The 21,213-nt window shown below is 40.1% G+C and overlaps 1 protein-coding gene across 1 annotated transcript in view; it reads left to right on the forward strand.

Moving 5' to 3' along the window:
* Positions 1-16,422, forward strand: part of LOC140227135 (PHD finger protein 12-like) — a 37,072-nt gene extending 20,650 nt beyond the window's left edge. Inside the window, exons 7-16 of the mRNA XM_072307569.1 lie at positions 2,458-2,590; positions 4,724-4,882; positions 5,281-5,421; positions 6,866-7,808; positions 8,702-8,830; positions 9,469-9,548; positions 11,036-11,333; positions 11,854-11,936; positions 14,208-14,336; positions 14,902-16,422. Of these exons, the coding sequence (XP_072163670.1) occupies positions 2,458-2,590; positions 4,724-4,882; positions 5,281-5,421; positions 6,866-7,808; positions 8,702-8,830; positions 9,469-9,548; positions 11,036-11,333; positions 11,854-11,936; positions 14,208-14,336; positions 14,902-15,387 (2,581 nt within the window). The 3' untranslated portion in view covers positions 15,388-16,422. The remainder of the gene's footprint in view (positions 1-2,457; positions 2,591-4,723; positions 4,883-5,280; positions 5,422-6,865; positions 7,809-8,701; positions 8,831-9,468; positions 9,549-11,035; positions 11,334-11,853; positions 11,937-14,207; positions 14,337-14,901) is intronic.
* The last annotated feature ends 4,791 nt before the right edge of the window (positions 16,423-21,213 follow it).

Genomic DNA, 21,213 nt, shown 5'->3' on the forward strand with positions numbered 1-21,213 from the left:
AGCTGATACTTTTTTTTTTTTTTTTTTGCAATATTTTGTACTTTTTCGGGGGTGAAAACTACAGCAGGTTTCATGGAAAATACTGTTTTTCATATATTGTATTACCAAACATATCTTTTGCAAGAAAGGTAAAAATATTGGTTCTCCAACCAAAAACATGCCCTTTCAGCCATCAGAATACTGCAATACTGTTAACAAGGTTGGCATCCATGCACTATACCAAGGTGTATCATTGAAGTTTTTTTGTTTGTTTGGTTTTTGGTTTTTTTTTTTCCCCACCCACGTGGATGTCTTTATGTGGGACTTCACATATTTCATGCATGGAATTCTTTTAATGGAGTGTATTTGCCCAGTCCCTTTGTGCACATTGAGAACAAAGCACACAGGCAATTTGTTGTGAATAGATCACTGGATGGTGTGTATGATTACTAGGCTGAAGTTATTCACCTTTGACCTCGCTGGCAACCGTTGAAGAAGTGATCTGTGAAAGGTGATATTCTGTGTTATATTGTCACATATTCTCTGTTCTCACTTCCTGAAAGGTGTAACTACATGATATATGACGTTAGAGATTTAGTAGCGATGAATGTAGTCACTGCTATGAACATAAAATCCATTTATTGCATTGTGTTGCAACAGAGCGTGTCCTTAGGGACTGTGACATAAAAATAGTCTAGGATGTTCCATTGTTACCATTGCAGCATTCCTGTTTGCGTAGTTGTCCATTTTATGTCCAGTCAAATCTGTCTTTGATATTGACCCTGGGGACATTTGGAAAAGGTGCCCTTTCTGGATAGGTGGTTGTACAGAACTTAGTTTCAGTGAGGGAAATAAAACTCGGCGATCTTGATATATGAGTAGTTTTTGCTGTTGAAAGCCAACACATGTTGAGAGATAGGCATCATTGATGCTAGCACCGTTACTCTGATATTGGTATCTTTAGCCAAAGGGAATTCCCCCCAGTATAATCGAGGCTGTGTCAGTGGTTTCTTCTGGCTGGGTTTGTTCATTGTTGTAACTTTCTATAAAAAGCTACGGCTCCAACGCAGCCAACCTAGCCCTTGACATTAACACAAGGAATAACAAAATATAAAACAAAACAAAACAAAATAACAGATAAAAAACTATTTAAAAAAGTGAGCCAATAAAGAAAAGCGCACCAAAACAGATACATACGTTACACACAACATATTTCGCGAGCGTAATCATTTTGTGAATGAGGATATTTGAGACAACGTTCAAGGTAGTTACAATTATGATCAATTGAGAACCACGGCCCTGGAACGAGAAATGATTATCACCATGAAATATGTGAGAAAATGATTAATCGCAGCAAATATGTAGCACATACAGTGTTATTCAAAGAAGATGATATTGAATCACTTGATTCTTACAGGCATATGATGTCTGTATCCTAATGGCGTGACTGCACCTCTGATTTGAACAGAGCTCTCTGTACAAGTGTAAAAATTGACAAGGTTGCAGAGGAAAATTTGTACCACTTCGCCTTGTGTGACAGCTGGCTGTGTAGAAATCACCAGCATTTATTCCTACACCAGGAAGGAAGTGTGGGTTAAATCAACGTGCTCAATGCACACGACTGACCTCCACTCAAACCTATGCCTTAGCTGTTGATTTACTGTAGAAACAAAAACAAGGTGCTGGTCTAGCACTCAGATGTTGTGTGCAAAGTGCAGCTTTAATTTTCAATTCGTGAGAATGTCTGTCTGGCCTGAGTATTTGGACAAGTTCGTCAGTTTCACTTCTCCGTTTGAGGCGTTGTTGAGATGCTACAGATTTCTACATGAATGAGCTCTAGATTTGTTGCAAGGCTGTGGGGGATATTCATGTCATGAGTATGTGTCATATATAGTGTAGTAGTTTTTATGGGAAAGTTTTCGCATTTGAATGAAAGACGGCTTCATATTCAATGTTTGCCACTAATGGTAATACGTGCTGAATGAATCAGAATTTATTCAATGTATTGGTAATGTTTGCCTTCATTCAGAAACCAAGCCACTTTGTTGTTAAAGTGTCATGATAGGCCTGTCTCTTGTTTGAGGGTGTACAATAAGTAGAAGGAATCCTATTAAGTATGTTCTGTTGTGTTTGCGTGTGCAGGTTTTTGGTTGTTGTTTTTTTTTTTTCAGTACTCCTGATATATTTAGAATTGACTCCATTTTTTTGAGGCATAGTGAGGTAAACTGAAGCAGTGTGAGAGTGTAAGCTATCGCAGAAAAAAAAAAAGAATTACAAAAATTTGAACAGACACATTTACAGCTTAGACTGATGAATATTTGTGTGCATGTCTTAGTTTAAATCTATTATTTGCTGTTCAATAGTCTTATGCAATTAAATTGGAATAAGAAGGGAGGGGGGAAGCATAGAGGAGAAGAAGAATTGTAACTTTTTTTCAGTAGAGGCTAAAAATGTTCTCATTGCCTCTGTACTTTGCAGGAGCTGTCGCGTGGCCCCGCTGCTTCAGTGTGACTACTGCCCGCTACTCTTCCACCGAGACTGTCTTGACCCTCCCATCACGTCCCTCCCCACAGGCAGGTGGATGTGTCCCAACCACCCGGAATCCACTCTGGTAAGACCCCCTCGCTGTGATGATGGCAGATGAATGTAGCTCGTTCCATGAGAGATTAGTAGAGTGGTGGAGAGCTTGAAGCTAATATACATATATCAGTCTGTCTGTGTGCATGTGTGTGTGTGTGTTTTTCTGCCAAAATTTGTCAACATGTAAGGCTTTGGAATTATTGCTGTAATCATATTCAGCATGGAATGTTCTTGTAGATATGAAAACTTCTCTGTTTGAGAAAGTGAGTTGAAGTAGTTAAGCTGAATCCACCTAGTGTTGCTGAGATCTCTCGATTAATCTACTCCTTTATTTTCTATTAAACCATTATGGCATCCATGCAATTGACTAGACACTTTGAGCATGAAAATGTTGTGATATTTGTGTTCATTTATGTATGTGTCTTTCAAGATCATTTGTTAATAGTGTTTTTTTGTATATCAGTATGTATGATACTCATTTTCATATTATGTATGAGGTTTTTAGGGATTGATCAGCAAGAAATGTTGATACAGTACTCTCCGCCTAATCGGGTATCGCTTAAACGGGTACTCCGTTTAATTGGGTAGTAATGTCAGAGTCAGTTCCAATGCACATTAAAATTACCTGATAATCGGGTTGCCTCTCCACATAATTGGGTAAATAATTTTCTTCTAATCTAATTTCTACCCACATTTTATTGCAGATATAACACTTTAAGAAATCATGGATGTCAAATTTTCCACAGCTAATCGCATTCTCTGCTTAATTTGCAAAGAAGAAGAGTGATTAAACATGAAAACACATGTTCACATACTGACTTGCCACACGAAAACGAACATTACACATGTAGCTGGCACTCACAGTTGCATAGACAGACGGGAGTTGAACACTCTTGCGCTCCTCCCTTGCTTCGCAACAACATTCACGATACGAGAAGTTTGCTACAAAAATCAGGCCATGCACCAGCTCCATAATTTTGCTTTTCCCAAGTCACTTCTCGAAAAGTAACCCGATGTTCTACGTGACTAGTGCACGCAAAGAGACGTGTTCATTTCGGAAAACGCCTGCGTGTTAGCATGGAGTCTATAGTCAAGCAACAAAGTTTTCTGAAGACATATTTGTCCATAAAAAGAGTGTAAATTATTGCCTATGACTGAGCAAGTGTAAGGTATGTATAATGTGCCGTGCAAGCACGCGTGTTAAGCATACAGTGTAGGTGTTTGGTGCAGTCTACTATGCATGTAAATACACATTGTGTGTGTCAATTGTGAATGAGGCGTGTTCTGTTAATCGGGTACTCCGCTTAATCGGGTAAGAAACGCTCTGCCCGAGCCTACAGATGTACTCGATTATGCGAAGAGTACTGTACTGTGATCTGGCGAAAATCATGTTTGTTGTGAAATATGTCACTATTCAAGATTACTAGCTATGCAGGGACTTTCAAAATGACTCTCCCACACATCTGTCAGTGGCAAATGTTTGTGGTTGCATGTCCAGGCCAGGAGTGTGTTGTGACATGTGTTCAAGGGTAAAAGGTTACACCAGCCATCTAACAAACAGCCAGTGGCACATGGTGCTACATGTACAAACCCACTGACTTCCTTGCCTGGGGCAACTCAAAGTCACTGTTGGGCAATTGAAATGACCAGGCCACTTGCCCGTGAAAAGTAGGGACTGTTGCCCAGACATGGATTTGGGGGAGTGGAAGAAATTTGTTTTCTAGTGCTGCGGTGATATGTGATTAGAAGTTTGCCACATATCATTAGAGAGTCTGTTGTGCTAGTTTATATTGTAAAAGCTGTTATTTTTGGGAGGGTTTTAATTTTTGCAAATTTCCCAAATCACTGTTGAGCAGCAAATTTAGCAGCACGCAAAACTATCGTCACCTGTTCATGATCACTTTAAATTTAAGGACATGCATTTCTACACTTACGAAAGCTTCGGTGTCAAATTGCAAAATAAAGGACATCCTGCAAAAATATTTGTGACCTCATTCACGAAAAATATCTGTAGGCAAAAATAACAGCATTTATATTATTCCAATTTTCTGTGTGCTGTTCAGTGTTTCCAGAGTTTTAATTTCTCTCTCAATGTACCACTGTACCCCTTCCCATCCTCTGTTCTTTCTTTGCACTCCCTTCTTTTTGTCCTTCAATTTTTCAGCCATCCTTTCAGAGTGGGAGCTACACAGAGCGCTGCAAGATCTTCAATGAGTTCCAGGGCAGGGTGGACCAGAATGCCGTCAAGCTGAAGTTCCTGAACAAGATCCACCGGTCGGGCCCGCCGTGGAGGGAAAAGTGTCGGTGGCGCAAAGCAGTTCGAGTGAGTGTTTTTTTATACCCTGTGAACTTCACACATTTTGCATCACTCATTCCAATGCATTGATAAATTAGTGCGTGAATTAATGCGAGCCATACATGTCTAAGATGACATTCTTGACTACTACAGAGATATAATCTAGGCTAATTATGGTCATAACGGGATAAAGAATGTCCACTTTATTTCAAATGAAAAAATTAAGTCGCTTTTGATGCATCATATTTTATGGTTCTAATTCTTACCTACAAGCTGGTGCATTAAAAATTACCACATTTCATTCATTCATTCATTCATTCATTCTCTCTTTTCCATGTCCAACAAATGCATTGATAAACCTTTGACAATTTTCTTGATTTGTTGCTTCGTTTACATTTTGTGTGTCATTTACTCTTGCTTCTCAGGTACCGCAAGCAATCAAAAGCCAGTATGCCCTGCCCCCTCCCCTGCTACCCCTCAGCCACGAGCGCCCCCCTCCCATGGTTGGCCCTGTGGACGAAGTGAAGAAGCCGGAGTCGCTCACACCCCAGGAAGAGCAAGAAGAGGTAAAAGTGCCGGGGAGGGCTTTCTGGATGTGACTCATCCAAATCCAACCCCTCCCCCTTCTGTGATCTAGGCTTCCAGGGGATAGTATGATCTCACGCAATAGAGAGATTGTTTAGTTGTTCCTGCCTTTGTTAGTGATTGCTGCATGCATGACTTGTTTTAGTTCTTATTATACCCCCGCCAAACGAAGTTTGAAGGGGGTATATAGGAATCAGCGGACGGTCGGGCGGGCGGTCGGGTGGTCGGGCGGTCGGTCGGGCGGTCGGTTGGGCGGTCGGTCGGGCGGTCGGGCGGTCGGTCCGTTGCAAATCTTGCGTCGCGAACTACTTCCTCAGTTTTCAACCGATTCCCATAAAACTTGGCACAGATGTGTGCCTTGGGTTGTAGATGTGCAAGACGTATTTTTTGACAGTACCCAAAAGTACGTTGCCATGGTAACGGCATATTATGTGCAAAAATGGGTACAAATCTTGCGTCGCGAACTCCTCCCACAGTTTTTGATCAATTTTTATGAAATTAGGTACAGATGTTCATCTGAATATGTTAATGTGCAAGACACATATTTCCGCAGTGGCAAAAAGTGTGTTGCCATGGTAACGGCATGTTATTGGTAAAATATAGGGCAAAATGCTTCATGGCAAAACTGCTTCATCAGTGTTCTTCCAATTCTCATGGAATTCATATTGAATGTTTGTCTTAGGATACAGGTCAGCATGACACATTTCTTGACATTGACAAAAAGTATGTTGCCATGGTAACAGCTCACATATTATGAGCCAAAATGATGGAAAATTTTGTGTTTCAAACTACTTCCTCAGTTTTCGCCCAATTTCCATGAAACTTGGTACAGATGTGTGCCTTTGGTTGTAGATGAGCAAGACGCATTTTTCGACAGTACCCGAAAGTACGTTGCCATGGTAATGGCATATTAATGGCAGAAGATCAAGGAAAGATCTTGCGGATTTAACTACTTCCTCAGTTTTTTGACCAAAGCTTATGAAATGTTGTTTTGACCAAAGCTTATGAAATGTTGTTTGGCGGGGGTATAACCAGTCGCTGTAGCGACATTTCTAGTTGATTCTGCTCTTGTCTAATTTTTATAATATATATTGATTATATTAATTACAAGAAGTTTTAGGAACAAAATCATCCATGTCTTGTGTTAAGCAGAATGAACAATGTATTTGGAAGAAAAAAAACACATTATTTTGCCCTTTCCAATCTTTATTAGGTTGTAAAGGTATGACTGGAGTATTTTAAATGAAAGAATATTTATTTAGCTCTGTAGATTGATAATTTAATAAGTAGACATTGTATTGCAGGTGTTCTGTGCATTTCATTTTGAACTCTTGTGATATATTCATTTATTGTTTAGCGAGTGTTTGACTTTTGAACTCATATAAATGTGTTGTTTCTTGGTGTGTTTTTTTTGCTTCTCTACAGTGGCTGAAGTCTGTTGTGGCATTACAGACAAGTATAGCAAGGTATCTAGCTCAGAAGTCCCTTCCGAAAGAACCGCCAATCAATCCCAAAATCATTACTGCATCCATGCTATCCAAGACCTCCTCGTCAGCTGCAACAGTAGTCACCACACAAACACCGTCCAACCACAGTGCATCATCATCATCATCATCATCATCATCATCCTCATCCAGCAGTGCAACTACAGCAAGTGGCAGTAATTCCAGCCAAGAGTCGAGTAGTCCCAGTGCTGCGCCGCCATCCAGTGCAAATGCCAACGGTGCAAAAGGTGCCCCGGGCACCGACCTGAGGACGAGTGTGAAAAGAGTAGGGTACAAGTATGACTTGATTGACACCAGGGAACCCAAAATAAGGACGGTGGCTGACCTGAAGGCCTTGAACAATGGACCCCTCAAGCTCACTACCTCTTCCATTCCAAATGGACCGCTAAACCTGAACCTCAACAAACTGGAGAGTGCGCTGGAAGCCGCCGAGCCTGTGAACAATCACATCGTGGTCAAAACGAAACAGTCTGACGCTGCTCCGAAGAGCAGCGCAAACACCTCCACACAGGAGGGAAGGACGTTGCACGTTACTGGCACCGGCTTGGTGAATGGCGGTGTCTCAAATAGCGAGAGTGTGGTGTCTAAAGGTGTAGCCTCCGTGCAGAGGGTGACCGTCCCTGGAGTGAAGTCGCTGCCGACTGTCACGTACTCGACGGCGAAGACGAACTCCACGCCCACCACGACGGTCATGATCAGCAGCGGAAGTGTGGTGGTCCCATCCACCGCCAAGGTTGTTTCCACCTCACAGGCAGGCAATCTGAAGTTTACCACCATCACCATGCCAACCAAGATGGCTGTTAGTGGGGGTCAGGGGTCAACAGGATTGGCAGGAAGAGTGGTGACGATACCAGCCTCATCAGGTAATGATACATTCTTTACTCTCTAGTATTTGGATTGTCAGTGCTGATCATCAATACTTTATTTCTTCCTGATGAAATATGAAAAATCATGTCAAATATTTGACTTCTACTGTCAGAATTTCAGCCAAAGAGTCACAATTCTTGAATTACTGTAAAACCAGAAACATTCATAACATAAAACTTTTGCAAATTGACACAAATTATGAGTATTGTACGGTGTAGAACATTGCACTGGCATTCAATGCATTGTAAAGACAAAGATTTTTGTGTGCATTTTACTTTCACAAATCTTAGCTCCTCACCAAATTTGCAAAAGTTTCATGCTTACAAAAATTTCTGGTGTTGCAGTATGCTCAAGTATGGCACAGGTCATTTGTCTGTGTAAATGCCGTTCATCTGAATAGTGTATACATGTATTTCTTTAGTAGCTTTCGTGGGCACACCTCACATTTAGATAGGTAAAGATTCACCTATGAAACTTCTTGTCAAGTTTCTCTCATCTGGACCAAACAAAATCTACATGTGATATCACATCGTGTAGAATCATCCACCTTTGGAGCATGTCTTACCTCTTTACTATTACAGCGTCTGCATGATTTATCTCTGAGCATAAGGAAGTGGCCCAGAAGAGAAAGTAGAGTGAAATAGCTCTTGCTGTTTTCATCATTGCAAAATATGTACAAGTTGTAGTTCTTAATTGATGAGTGAAAAGAAATAAAAAGCTGTACAGTCTAGAAAGTTTCAAAAGTACCTGTGAGCAAGAAAATATCCATCTTTTGTCCTTCCTTCCTACTTACGCATATATCCTACTATGTTGATATAACACATTGGACACCCCCTCCCTTACCCTAATGAGACAGCAATTAAGATTGTGTCACATATCTGTCCCACAGGTAAGCTGAGTCCAGCCCCCCTGAACTCGGGTACGGTCACCGCCAAGATCACCCCTGCCACCCTGAGCTCCTCGCCGGCCATCATCAACCTGAACAGCTCGCTACAGGCATGCATTGATGGCACTGGGGGTGAGTTTCTCATGCACTGACCCTCTTGTGGACTGTGTTGTGGTGTTTGGACATTGTATATCTTGTGATGATCTTTGTATTTAGCATTTCTGGGCCCTGTTTCGTAAAGCTGTTTGTAAAGTTATGCATGACTTTACGAACAACTGGAATATGAAGTGCCAATATGTGTGCCCAAAGTACGACTGTATGTCAATATTTCATCTACATTGGGGCAAAAGTACACTTTCAACTAAAAGTGTGTTACAATATAAGAATAATCATTATCATCTGCAAATTTCAGCTTTAGCTATTGAAATTAACAATGATTTGGAAACCCACGTGGCTTGTCATATTTAAGATGTTTGTAAAGTTGTGTGTAACTTTACAAACAGCTTTATGAAACGGGACCCTGATGAAGTAAAAGTTACATGAAACTAGTGACTATTATGACTTGTTTCATGGAACTCATTCCATTTCTTTCTTGAAGAAAGGCTTCATGTTGACAACTATGAATATGTCTCCATTTTAGAGCAAAAATCAACAGTTTCTCTAGTCATATGAAAACTATATTTCACCTTGAATCCCTCTTTACTACATGCCGACATGTGATGTGTTTGTTAATCCCTTCTTTCCCTTTTACTCTCTCTGTCACCACCCAGATGTAGAGCTGAGTAGACTTGATGAGAGGCTCGTTCAGATCCTGGCCTTCCAGAGGTTACAGCAGCTACTGCCACCAAAGGTAAGCCACCCCAACAGGTTGTGGGACATGATTTGGGGATGATGCAGCCCAGTGGCTCATTCTGAAACACTTCCCATTCATGGTTGGAAGTATTCTAAAAACTAACTGTAAGTGTATTCCCTGTTGGCTGTGAAAAAAAACAAAAAAACAACAGCAACGAAATAAAACTAAGTTGGACAGTCAGAAGACAGCTGGCAATGCTTAACCCTATTCTAACTGGGGGGGGGGGGGGTCAAATTGACCCCCCTCGACGTTTCGCGCCATGATTCCGCAACGCGCAAAGATTTTGCCGCGTTGTTTCGTGACTTTTTTCATTCGAGTCTCCCGCATATTTTGAGACCAAATTTGCGACGTCCGGGTACACCGTTTTGAAGTTAGGCAATGTTTTGCATATGCATGTCAACCCGAAAAACGCTCGAATTCATGATTTCGTGTGCAAATCCAATGCAAACTGTGTTTTTTTGTTTAATTGATATAAATTAGATTATTTCAACTTTTAACCATTGAAATAAATCAATTCTAATGTAGATAAGCTTGAAAAAGTGCCTCCAACAAATTTTGGCAAAAAAAACAATAGAAAACAAAAGATCGAAAAAACAATAAAATACATAAGAAATTAACAAAACAATAAAAAACAAAAGAAAATGATTTTGATTGCACTATTTTTTTACTGGAAAATTGTTTGATGTGTCTTGAGGAACTCTGACACAAAAATTTAATAATCCTTCAGTCTTTTTGATGGAGTTATTGGTGAAAATATGATTTCATGCGTTAATTTGCGTAATTAATTTATTAAAAAATATGAAATCAAAATTTTTCTATTGTATGACCATGTAATCTTGTAGTTGACATCCGGCTCTATGTTCAGGCAAAATTTTGCGGCGATCGCGCGATCGGCGGCCGAGATCTGAAGGGGGGGTCAAATTGACCCCCCCCCCCCAGTAAAAACTTGGTCTCAAATAGCCCAGTTAGAATAGGGTTAATTGATTATAAGCCATATAATTTGCAAGCATTAGATAGCACAATTTTGCAGATGATGAAATTTTGCAATCGGGAACCACATTAATCTGACTGATAAACAAATTGCCCTACATTGTCGTAGTAAATAAAAAAACAACAACAACTTGAGGGAAAAATTTCATGAATTTTAATAATTACACAGTACTAGCTGCATGCTATAGGATTAGAACCAGCACTGGCTGTAGACTGGAAGCTTGGTGGTCCAGTGGATAAAATGCCTGTCCGGAGATTGGTAGGTTGTAGGTTTGAATCCTGCTCGAGTATGTATGCCCATGATTCTTTTGTCATGGCTACTACTACTACGCTGATCAATTCAGTGCTTATTTATGTTGATGTAGGGCAATTTGTCAATCTGTTGCAATAAAACAACTCAACAGAAAAATATCATGAATTTGCACATTAATGCATAATCAATCCTTTAGTAGTTAACCAGATAATTGCAAGTGATTTGTGTCTTTTTCTTTCAGACAATACATACAACTGTCGTCAACAAGAAGACCACCACAACCACGACCGCCGCAGCATCCATTCCCGGGAGCTTACCAGGCACCACAATTATCACCCAGGGTACCGCTGCAGGGCACACTTCGTCTGCAGGTGTCACCCTTGGTGTTAGTAGTGCGCCACATGTCTCGAATGCAGACCCAGCGACTGCCACCAAGCCGTGCCACAAGGTGCGGGCTAGAGCCATGGTGTGTCCGCTGAGTGGGCGGGGATTGTTAGCGCCTGTACCGATGTGCTATCGAGCCCTCCATATAGGTTCAGGTATGTCACGTTTATTTCAAGCAAAGACTGAACTAGTAATCTTGAGGTACTGCTAGATACTTTAGGCAGCAGTGGTTAGCTACTGTATCAGTGTTTCAGTTCTTGTCGTCGTTTTATCTCAATGACTCAAAATGAAAACCAAGAATGAGACAAGAATCCATTTTCAAAATGTCACACCTGTGTCTTAATCAAGGTGAGCAAACCAAGTGATTCTACTCGCGTTCATGGTGTAATGCACCATAAATGTCATTACAGTTGTTTCACTTCAAAGTAAACAAAAGTGTTGAAAAGTAGTAATCAGGGAACTTCACATTATAATACAAAGTAGTGATGTAGCTTTCAGATGGTAAGCTCTGCTGTATGCACAATATTTTATCATTTTATCTATTGATGGGAAAATAAGATCCACTGAGTATCTATCCTCTGAAACTTAATTTCTTTTTTTGTCAAGAAAGATAATTATTGTTCAATAACAGATATCTGATTACACCATCAATGTTTCTTGTCCTTTCATCTACAGCTAGTGACATGGATGTATGGCTTGGAAACTATGGGCACTGCAACTATGTCTCACCCAAGCATGCCTGTATATTCTATGATGAGGTGAGGGCTTTATAGAACCCTATGCATTGCACTCAAGTCATACCAGACCAAGACTTTAATACAGATGAGGGTGTTTTGAGTTCATGAATAGGTACCTGGTTAATTGCGAGTGAATGCCAAGTCCCAAAACCTTCCCATTCAGGGATATTTTAATATACGAAACGTGAGAAAGAATAGTTTTATATATGTGAGTTGATGTATTCAAGATTTTTATGCCTCCGCCACGAAGTGGTGCCGGAGGCATTATGTTTTCGGGTTGTCCGTCCGTCCGTCCGTCCGTCCGTCCTTCCGTCCGTCCGTCCGTAATGAATTTTGTGGACAAGGTAACTATCGAAACCTGTTGAGGTATCCTAATGAAACTTGGCATGTATGTGTGTTAGGGGGTGAAGTTGTGCCTATCAACTTTTGGGTGCACATGCTCAAGGTCAAAGGTCAAAAGGTCAAGGTCAAATACATAAAATTTCACTATTTCCACCATATCTATTGAATGCCTGAAGATATTTTCTTGAAACTTAGTGTATACATGTATTACCCAATTAAGATTCTCTGGTGAAAGTTTGGGTCATGAGGTCAAAGGTCAAAGGTCAAAAGGTCAGGGTCAAATACATAAAATTTCACTCTATCCACCATATCTATTGAATGCCTGAAGATATTTTCTTCAAACTTAGTGTATACATGTATTACCCAATTAAGATTCTCTGGTGAAAGTTTGGGTCATGAGGTCAAAGGTCAAAAGGTCAGGGTCAAATACATAAAATTTCACTATTTCCACCATATCTATTGAATGCCTGAAGATATTTTCTTGGAACTTAGTGTATACATGTATTACCCAATTAAGATTCTCTGGTGAAAGATTGGGTCATGAGGTCAAAGGTCAAAGGTCAAAAGGTCAAGTAGAAATATTAAAACTTCCTTTTTTTTTCTCTGTACCTTGGAAAATTGTTCAAGGTATCTTCATGGAACATATAGTATATACATGTACTGACTGATTATCTAGAGAATGTAGGGTTCATGGGGTCAAAGGTCAGGGGTCAAAGGTCAAGTGCAAGACTTCAAAATTTTACTATTACCCTCATATTTATGCAATGCCAGCAGGGTTATTTTTTTACACTTGGTGTATGCGTGTGTAACCTAATAGAAATTCTCTGGAAAGTTTTTTTTTTCTCTTTTTGCCTCAAAGGTCAAAAGGTCAAAGATCTATTTAAAGTGCTGAACTAACTTTTTCCTCCATATCTCGGAAGTGGCTCAAGTTACCTTGAAACTTAGTACATATTATGCATGTTCTACCTGAAAGTAATTATCTCATGAATTTTAGGGTCAAGGGCCAGATGAAAATGGTAACAATTTACTATTCAATTCAGAAATTGCACTTTTTCTCCACACCTGTACCTTGAAAATTACTCAATGCCTAAATGTATGAATGGTTCAAAGTCAAGTTAAAGTCCTTAAATCCCTAGATACATACTCTCCTTTTCATCCAATTAAACCTACGTCAAGGAAGGTGAACATTCAACACATTTGTGACAAACTTGTCATTCCAATATTTTGCCAATTTTGTGAAAATGTAATCACACAGTGTCCACATGTACTATCTAGACCTACATGTATTGGGAAAATCATGCATTATGGCGGAGGCATACCAGTCGCCATAGCGACATTTCTAGTTTCTTTGTAATGAAATGTTCAGTAGTAACTCCTGTATAGACTTTGGATGCATTGTTTCATGTCTTTTGATTGTAACTGCAGGTGTGAAAAGATGTCAGGCAGTTGTGCTTTCTAAAAAGAATCAACTGCACCACATATTTTTTGCATACTTTATGCATTGTAAATTTTACAAGGTTTTTTTTTTCTTTTTAATTTTGTGAGTCGGGTACTGTTTGTGAATTTAAAAACACACAAAATTAGTAACTCTGACCTTCACATGAGTGTGACTTGCATGTGTACATGTCTCCTTTCATCACTGCACTCCATGATCGCGAATTTAACCACTCACGAAATTGTCGGGTAGTCCCGATTCGCAAAAGATTAGACTCGCTAAATATATGTCTTATACAGAAGATTATGGTTTGAGTGCTGTTGGATCATAAGAGTGATTTTCGAAAGATTCAATATGGAGAAATCAGCCTCTTTGTTCATGAGTAGAAAAACATAAACTGGCATGCAGGAGTATTCCTCCCAACTCAAACTAGTGTTAGGATAGAATGGCGATAACTTTTTGGCAGGTGATAGAATCTTTTAATCTGACTTCGAACATTTGTTCTCTTTCACCAGACGACAAGGTTATATGAGCTGCTGAACTACAGTGAGTACGGCACCAGTGTGGACAACATCCTGTATTCCTGTGACCTGGCTGAGCAACCCGTGTCTGCTCCGCCAAGACCTGCACCGTTCGTCAAGAATGTGAGTAGCGTGTATTGGCACTTTTGAGGCTCTGAGCTAGGGTTCTTTTCAGGAGTACCTACTGCAGATGAGAAACATGCTCTGCATCCCAAGAGTGAAACACACAGTGTGTGCTTACATCAGCTTCTGACTAAATGATGTCACACAGGTGATATGAAAGTTATAGCCATTGTAATTGCAAGGTAGGAATATGATAAAGTGGACTCCTGTTATGGCGAAGTCCTCGGGACCGGCAGTTTTCCTTCGTTATGTCGATATTTTGTTAAAACCGAACAAATGAACAATATAAAACAGAGCGGATAATTTTTACTTTGTTGTAACTGGAATTTCGTTATAACTGTGTTCGTTATAACAGGAGTGCACTGTAGGTGAACTACAAGTACTCTAATATACTTAAATTAGTTATGTGACTGATGTTTATTGTGTAAGTAAATGAAGGAGTACCAAATCTCATCCTGCCTCAACCCTCTTCCAAAGTAGGAAAGATGTACATGAAAAGCCAATTCATTCTCTTCTTGAGGACCAGAGGCTATCAATCTGTCATCTGCATCTTTCTCCTGCGCAGATTCGTAAGATTATCGAGAAGAAGCGGTTGCGGTTCAGCGAGAGACGAGCCAACTACGAGAGGAGGCTGGCGGAGGAGAAGCCACCGGCACCCAAGGAGCCCGAGAGGCCCACCCGCATGAGTGCCACGCCCACCGGCAACCCCAAGCCGTGCGGTTGCCATGGCAGCGGGGCCAACCTCATCGGTGGGAGCAAGGCCGGGTGGGAGGGCACAGCACTGCTGCATCACGGGAGCTACATCAAGATGGGCTGCCTCAGTTTTGTATTCAGTATTACGGACCATGCGACGCGCGCACCATCAACCACCACCGCGCCGCCGCCGCCGCCGGCCTCCAACACTGCCCCTTCTGTCGGCGAGAATAAAAAGTCGGTGGTGGTCAATCTGTCGTCCGCGGCGGCAACAACGATACCCGCCAAAAAGCCGGTTCCGTCGCCGTTAGTCAGATCACAATCGGCGTCAACATTACAACGGCAAAACAGCTTATAGGAGCAGTCTCCATCTTCAATAGCCATCACCTTCACTGAAAACACTTTGACATGCTGCTTGTGTTACTGGTACCTCAAGTCTGGCACCGAGATGCAACATGTCTGCTTGTCATCTTGAATGGAACAATATCTCATGGAGTGCGGCTGGTCTGCACACAGGAGTAAAGGCATGGTACTCATTTTAAAGAAGAAGAAGAAGGCTTTCAAATGAAATGAAAATGTTACACTTCATTGCCAAAGTGTAGGTACTATGAGAGTAGTCAGTGTGTGCCATTTGTATGTATGCATTGTAGTCTAGGCAAAGACAGTGCCTAGTCCTCGGAGAACAATAATTCTTTTCTGTCAATGTTATTTGAAGAAAAGTGATTTGATGTGACTTTGATTATGATTTCAATTTCACTGATATTGAAAACATACATAGCAATCAATGATGTGTTAATTGCCAATGTGTAAAATCATATTGCAGATGAAGATTGGAATGAAAGACAGATTTAAATTAATTTTTCTGTTTTCTAGTGAAAGTGCAAGAAGGCAAGTTATGGTCAGTTCCAACTTCCACCCTTCTCCCACCCCCCTTTTTCTCAAGCAAATTTTTATCAGTGCAACTATTGTGGAACTATGAAAAGAAATGTTTTTATTGGCTGGACGTGCAGATACAGTGAGTTGAGAGAAAGCAACAAACTGCAACTGACATTGGGTTTACCTCGGCACTTGATACATTTTACTACCAGAATGGTGTTGTAATTATGATCATGTCATACCACCCCAGGGTGACATAATGCTGACAGGTGCTGCATGATGCTCTGAAAGTGTCATAAAATAGAAGAAGAGTTTACAGGCAAGGAAATGCTCTGGGTTGCCTTGAAGTTCTAATCGGTTTCCCTTTTTCCCTGTTCTCCTGCTTGTGGGTTTCGCCATTTGTGAGTCAAGCCCTGGTGATATGTTCATAGTACCAGATGTGCTGCTTTATCTGTTTGTCTTTGGGTTAAGGGTAGTGTGCAAAGTCAAGTTTTGGTTGCTTACACTTCTTTGCTTACGCAAGTTTTTGCCTCCTTGAAAAACTAGGATCTACCCTTCTGCTAGTCAATAATGGGGGGGGGGGAGGGGGGTGGGGGCTGGATGTGTTCTCAAGATTGTTTGCAGTTGTTAATTCTGTAACATGGTATGATCCATCGTTGGTGGTAACATTAATTGAAGTCAGTAGTGTGTTAACTGACCCATTATGTTAGAAGTGATGTTGCACCTCTGTGTTGACCTATGTCGGTTCCTTTACTGAACAATTTGGCGTGTACCTAGTTCTCCTACCGCATATTCCTTGTAGCATAGCATGATCCTATACCCTTCCAGGATACCTGGTAAAGTGTAGATTAGTTAGGAAATATGTTAAAGTAAGATAAATTTATCACTGTTAATAAATGTAATTACTCTGTTGATGTTTTTCTTGTTTGTTTTTTAGTGTCCCATATATTGCATTGAGTCAAAAACAAAACTATTTCCAACGGATATTAGCTAAGAGTATATAATGTTAAAGTTACCCTGAGTCTCTAAATGTTTTTATTATTCATTGCGCTGTCTACAGTGATGCGGGGTGTATGCACAGCAAGATATATTGAAGCTTGCTACTGCTGCTGTGTTATATTTGTTTTTGTTTTTTTTGTAATGTATCTCAAGTTACACTCTTCTAAGTCCAGAGAAATTAATGCAGTTACTATAGAAAAAGTATGTAAATACATCCACAAAGACAGAAACTAGTCTTGAAGTATGTGCCAGTTTTTTCATTTGTCTATAAAGCCTGCAGCAAATGACATATGTGGGACTGGACGTGGTTTCCCCCAGCAGTTCATCAACATTATTTAAGTATGTGGAAAAATACAGAAAAGCAAAACTGTGGTGCCGGGCATACATGCATACATAAATACACACATACATACATACATACATACATACATACATACATACATACATACATACATCATACATACATACATGCATACATACATTCATACACATGTACATGCATACGTACGTTGCATGCAATAGTCATAGGTTGAGCAATACGTGGTGATGTAATGGATGATAACAGACAACCCAGTGCTAGGAAATCAAATTATGCACGAATGTACAATGTAGTGCTGTAAGTATTTGATTACATTCATGACCTTTGATGGTAACCAGGCCGCCGTAACTATGTGAGTCAGACCCAATGCCAAAGAGTGCAGTTTCCTTCTGATAAAGAAACCAATACTCCTGTGGAATTGTCACTGCTTAAAGTAAAAACCTGACCCACTGTGTCTTCAGGTGATAAATTCTGGATGTGAACTCAAAAAGTGACGACTTTCTCTTAATTTGGTTACAGACTCCCTGTACATTAAATAGATTGAGCATTTTCAGAAGCCACATCAGTCGATCTTTATTTTAGCAATTCTTGACAGTGTTTTCAGTTCTCAATTTGTAACAGTCACGAGGATTGTGAAGGAAATGTGTAGTTTGTGCAATGACTGATAAACCCACTTTTACCCCGTGTCGGACTACAAGTGTTAGGAAATTGTGCCTATTTAAAAAAATTTGGGGGAAGTCCCCTCGAGACAGTGCAGTTTGCTGCACAGTTTTCTCAATCCATGATTTAAATGTTTACCACTGAGTCTGGCATTGCTGTGTAGAGAGATAAGTAATGATTGATGATGTTGATCTGTGCCATCAACAGAACTGAAAGGGACGGTGCTCGTAAAATTTCTCTAAACTTTCTTCCCTCGCGTCCTCCCCCCCCCCCCCTAAAAAAAAAAAGAACACCCAAAACAAAGCAGAAAAGAGACTGTTCGAACCCCCTGCCCCCTTAAACTGTATGTGGGTTGAGATAGCACTACCCCAGATTTCCTCTCTTGGCCTCAGTCCAAGACGGCTGGTTTCCTGGCAGTCGCATGTGTCAGCACGCCTTCATGCAGCTGAGGAGCCAACCTTCTCAGCTGCGAATGTGCATCGTGACCCGACAATGGTTCGCCTGGCTCTGAGCTGGTAATTTGCCGCAAGAAAAGATGATAGAAGCAAGAAAGGTTCCATTGCAAAATAATCACAGATAAATGATGCCAACGATTATGCATCCCATTAACATTGTGTCTGCACTGGTGTGAACATGATTGCTAAAGAATTGTTTTTTTAGCAATTCAGATTGCTTTTTGATGGTCACTATTGAGCTTTGAAAAGTTATGTCTTTATGTTAGCTACTCAGTTTAGGAGATGAGCACTTCATTGGCAATTTAGTGGGGAATTGGGGAAAAATCGTCGGTTGAGAATGATAAGGGCGTTAAGTTGCCAGTAAACCCATAGGCCTGAATTCACGAAGGTGGTACAAATGAAACCATGGTTTAAACCATGGACAAAAACCACGGAGCGCCAAGTGTCGCATGAAATATTTCGTTACGAAATAGGTCATTTTGTCGACAAAATGTCCATTTCGTGGACGAAATGTGCATTTAGTTACAAAATGTTGTCATTTCGTTACAAAAAATCATTTCATCGATGAAATGACTGATTTCGTAACGAAATATTCCATGCGACACTTGGCGCTCCATGGTTTTTGTCCATGGTTTAAACCATGGTTTCATTTTTACCACCTTCGTGAATTCGGGCCATACGCCCTTCTCATTCTCAACAGACGAAATCATGTGTGGAAAATTTGATATGATCAGAGATGAATATAAATGTAATATGATGGAAAAAGACTGAAAACCAAACAAACCATGGAATAAATCACCCACTTCAATACTGCTTCCATTTTAAGATATCCAAAACTTAAAGGCATAATTTACCATTTTCAGATGAAACAAAAACCCAGCTTTAGTGCTTCAAAATAGTTCTGAAATATGAGTTAGGGATAGAAACAACCAATGTAAAAATTTTAATCAGTATCTTCAGTGTTAAGTGTCGTTAGATATACAAAATGTGAACAATAACTATAATAATGTTCTTTCTAGAATAAACAGTTACAGTTATGGTTTATGTAGAAAAAAAGTGATATCTCTTCATATTTTAGGCTTTATTAAATTTTTATGTGGCAGGAGGTTGTTTGATACAACTCATGTACACATACGTATCGTATGTGATAAATCGAACATAAGAAATCACTGTTCCCAATGGTAAATAATACCTTTAAATATATAGACCAGTGTGAGAAGTAGAGGCCTTTGGTATTCCCCCCTTCCTTTCAGTGATTTGTTATCCTGACGTTTCATATCTACATTAACTTACCATGTAACTTTTCAAGCAGTTAAATTGCTGGTGCATGCTAAAGGGCAAGAGTGACTCTCATAACCCCCCCCCCCCATTCCCCTTTCTACCTGCTTCAAATGTCAAGGTCACTGGCAAACAGGTGTGTTTGTTGGAGAAATGACAGAGGAGACCACTTTACATCTCAGTCCTAGTCAGACTGGGCTTTTTTTTTTTTTTTTTTTTTTTTTTTTTTGGCTATTCTAAAACCGTGGGGGGGGGGGGGGGGGGGGGAGCACCTTTGGTATGGCGGGGATCAATCTATCAGCCTCCTCCTTTTTTCAATGTCATAACTGGACTTTCTACAATCTTTTGTCATCTCATATCATATTTGAGATCAAAACATGAGCAGTATAAAGTAACTTTTGACCATGAGCATGACCCAAGAAGGCTAATGATATAGCTGAAATATTTCTACAGTAATAACGCACATAACTTCTTTGGTATGTGTGTGTGTGTATAATGTTAGGACAGTTTTTGTAGAGATGTGCATTTACCAGAAGTTTCATGCTTGCTTGCAGGATTCAAGCTTAAAGGTCCTGTTTACCTTTGGGAGCAGTGATATAAAAAATTTTCAAGATATCACATTTGATGCATATGTGTAGATCCGTTGTATCACAGAACATCCTACCATAAAAAAAATTTGCAATAAAGCCCAAAATATAAGGAGATATCAGTATTTTTGTTTCACCTCCAAATGGTGATTTATGCCTTTAAAGCCAGACTGGTTGATAACTTTATTCACACAGCAGCTAACTTTGATGCACTTTAATAGGAGTACACTCTTCCATCAAGCTATCCACAAAGTTGACCACAAACAGTCTGTGGTTTAGAGTGTTGGCTGAACTTCAAGTTAACTCAAAAGTTTGTGTACGACAGGAGTGTTCATATGTACCTGAAGTTAAAAGTTGAACCCCCTCATGGGGACTCCCAGCCAATGAGGTTGGCTAATTTTGATTTGACTATAAAAAGTTTAGCCAACTCTGTGATTTGGGTTAAGTTGAATGTCAGTTTGTCAAATATATATTTCACAACAAGCATTTCTCAGAATTTGTGTTTTTATACCACCGCCATGGAGTGTTCCCCGGAGGCATTATTCTTCTTTGCTCCACTTTATTTTGCTCTTTGAAGTGTGCTGCTTGGTGCCAGGGGACATTTTTTATTTTCTTAGAGAATCTCACCTTTCCCCCTTTAATTTATTTACAAGAGGAAAGAAAATTGAGCAATTTTCTCACTTCATGACACAGTTAGCAGTTAACCATGCCTTGCAGAGTGAGTGTGAAGACAGTGCTGATTCTAATGAGAGCGGGGAAGTTTGGATGGAGATTTTTGGATATTTTGAATTCAAGCCAAGTTCCAAGTCTCCAGCACCACAGTGAGTCAGCATGATTTTTTTGATGTGACCACAGTCATGTACCTTGCAGTAGTTGTTTTGTATTGTAGCAGAATGTTTTAACAGCTGTTTCAAGAATCCTGCGTGGCATATGTATCTTAAGCTAATTACAACGAGCCATTGTTTGGTACGACTTCTGTACTTGTAACCACCTGCGCCACATGGAAAATA

The sequence above is a fragment of the Diadema setosum genome, chromosome 4 (genome assembly GCF_964275005.1).
Source record: "Diadema setosum chromosome 4, eeDiaSeto1, whole genome shotgun sequence".
NCBI classification, from domain to species: domain Eukaryota; kingdom Metazoa; phylum Echinodermata; class Echinoidea; order Diadematoida; family Diadematidae; genus Diadema; species Diadema setosum.